Source organism: Priapulus caudatus, unplaced genomic scaffold, assembly GCF_000485595.1.
Source record: "Priapulus caudatus unplaced genomic scaffold, Priapulus_caudatus-5.0.1 Scaffold846, whole genome shotgun sequence".
Taxonomy (NCBI): domain Eukaryota; kingdom Metazoa; phylum Priapulida; class Priapulimorpha; order Priapulimorphida; family Priapulidae; genus Priapulus; species Priapulus caudatus.
The window spans coordinates 23228-24565 of NW_014577907.1; the positions used below are offsets into that span (position 1 = coordinate 23228).

Here is a 1338-nt window from a genome sequence, read left to right on the forward strand (position 1 = left end):
ATGTCACCGACTCATCCTAGGACTAGAGCTAAGCTCGATACTATTACTTGAAGTAGCACCTACTACCAAAGGTCTAGCCCTTCCAAACTAAAGGTTGTTAACAAAAACAAAACTCCTACTTCCGAACTTACCCTGCTTGCGTTTAACGTGACGCTTTCACTCTCAAATAACTAGGACTAGTAACGCAAAAGATTGACGCATTGATCTCCATGATGGGGAAAGCCTGAGCTCAACGCTCAAACATCGACCTTCCTTTGCCGTGATGCGTGACGTCTCTCTATCTCTCGCTCTCGCAGGGAAAGTTTTCCCGAAGCTGAAGCGCAAGACTACGGCCAAGCTGGACAGGAAGTCGTCGGAGGAGGCGAGGGAGGAGTACTCGCAGGATGAGACACCGGGGGAGGGGGAGGAGGAGGAGGAGGAGGAGCAGGAGCGGCGGGAGGGGGAGGAGGGCGAGGGCGAGGAGGAGGCGACCGACTACGTGTTCCGCATAATCAAGACGATACGGCCGGAGAACATCTGTGAGTGTTTGCACGTTCGTGTTGACCCTTCTTCCGCTCCTTCTCTGCCATCTTACTGCTGCTCTCTGATCCTTCCCTTGTGTTGACCCTCCTTCCGCTCTTCCTCTACCACCTAATGCTGCTCTCTGATCCTTCCCTGGTGTTAACCCTCCTTCCGCTCTTCCTCTGCCACCTAATGCTGCTCTCTGATCCTTCCCTTGCGTTGATCCTCCTTCCGCTCTTCCTCTACCACCATACTGCTGCTCTCTGATCCTTCCCTCATGTTAACCCTCCTTCTGTTTCTTCTCTGCCATCTTACTGCTGCTCTCTGATCCTTCCCTGGTGTTAACCCTCCTTCCGCTCTTCCTCTGCCACCTTATTGCTGCTCTCTGATCCTTCCCTCGTGTTAACCCTCCTTCCGCTCTTCCTCTGCCATCATACTGCTGCTCTCTGATCCTTCCCTGGTGTTAACCCCCCTCTCCCTGTGCCTTGACGCCGCTCTGTGATCCCTCTCTCCACTCAGATCACCGCGTGAATACGCATCCTTCCCTTCCCTTCCCTTCCCCCCTCCTCTTCTGCCTACAAATCTCCTCTCTGCTTAGAGCTGCTTACAGCTAAATAAGTGACCTACTTCAAACAGATTCAGATTCAGAAGGGCATCCGATTCTGTGCATTAATGCTGTGTAGTAAAATTTATTACCGCGAGAAAGTCTGATATTTGCGAGAAATTGCAGCAGAAATCGAAACGAGTAATCAAAATTCGAATCGTGCATGTATTGATGAATACACCGAAATATAAAGGTTCTAAGACACGTCAGCGTTACTCTAGACAGTTGCTGTC

At 51.0% G+C, this 1338-nt stretch overlaps 1 protein-coding gene across 1 annotated transcript in view; it reads left to right on the forward strand.

The window, feature by feature from the left end:
• Positions 1-1338, forward strand: part of LOC106813937 (small G protein signaling modulator 2-like) — a gene marked incomplete at its 5' end in the record, with an annotated part of 54601 nt that overhangs the window by 5377 nt on the left and 47886 nt on the right. Inside the window, one exon of the mRNA XM_014818184.1 lies at positions 297-378. Within this exon, the coding sequence (XP_014673670.1) occupies positions 297-378 (82 nt within the window). The remainder of the gene's footprint in view (positions 1-296; positions 379-1338) is intronic.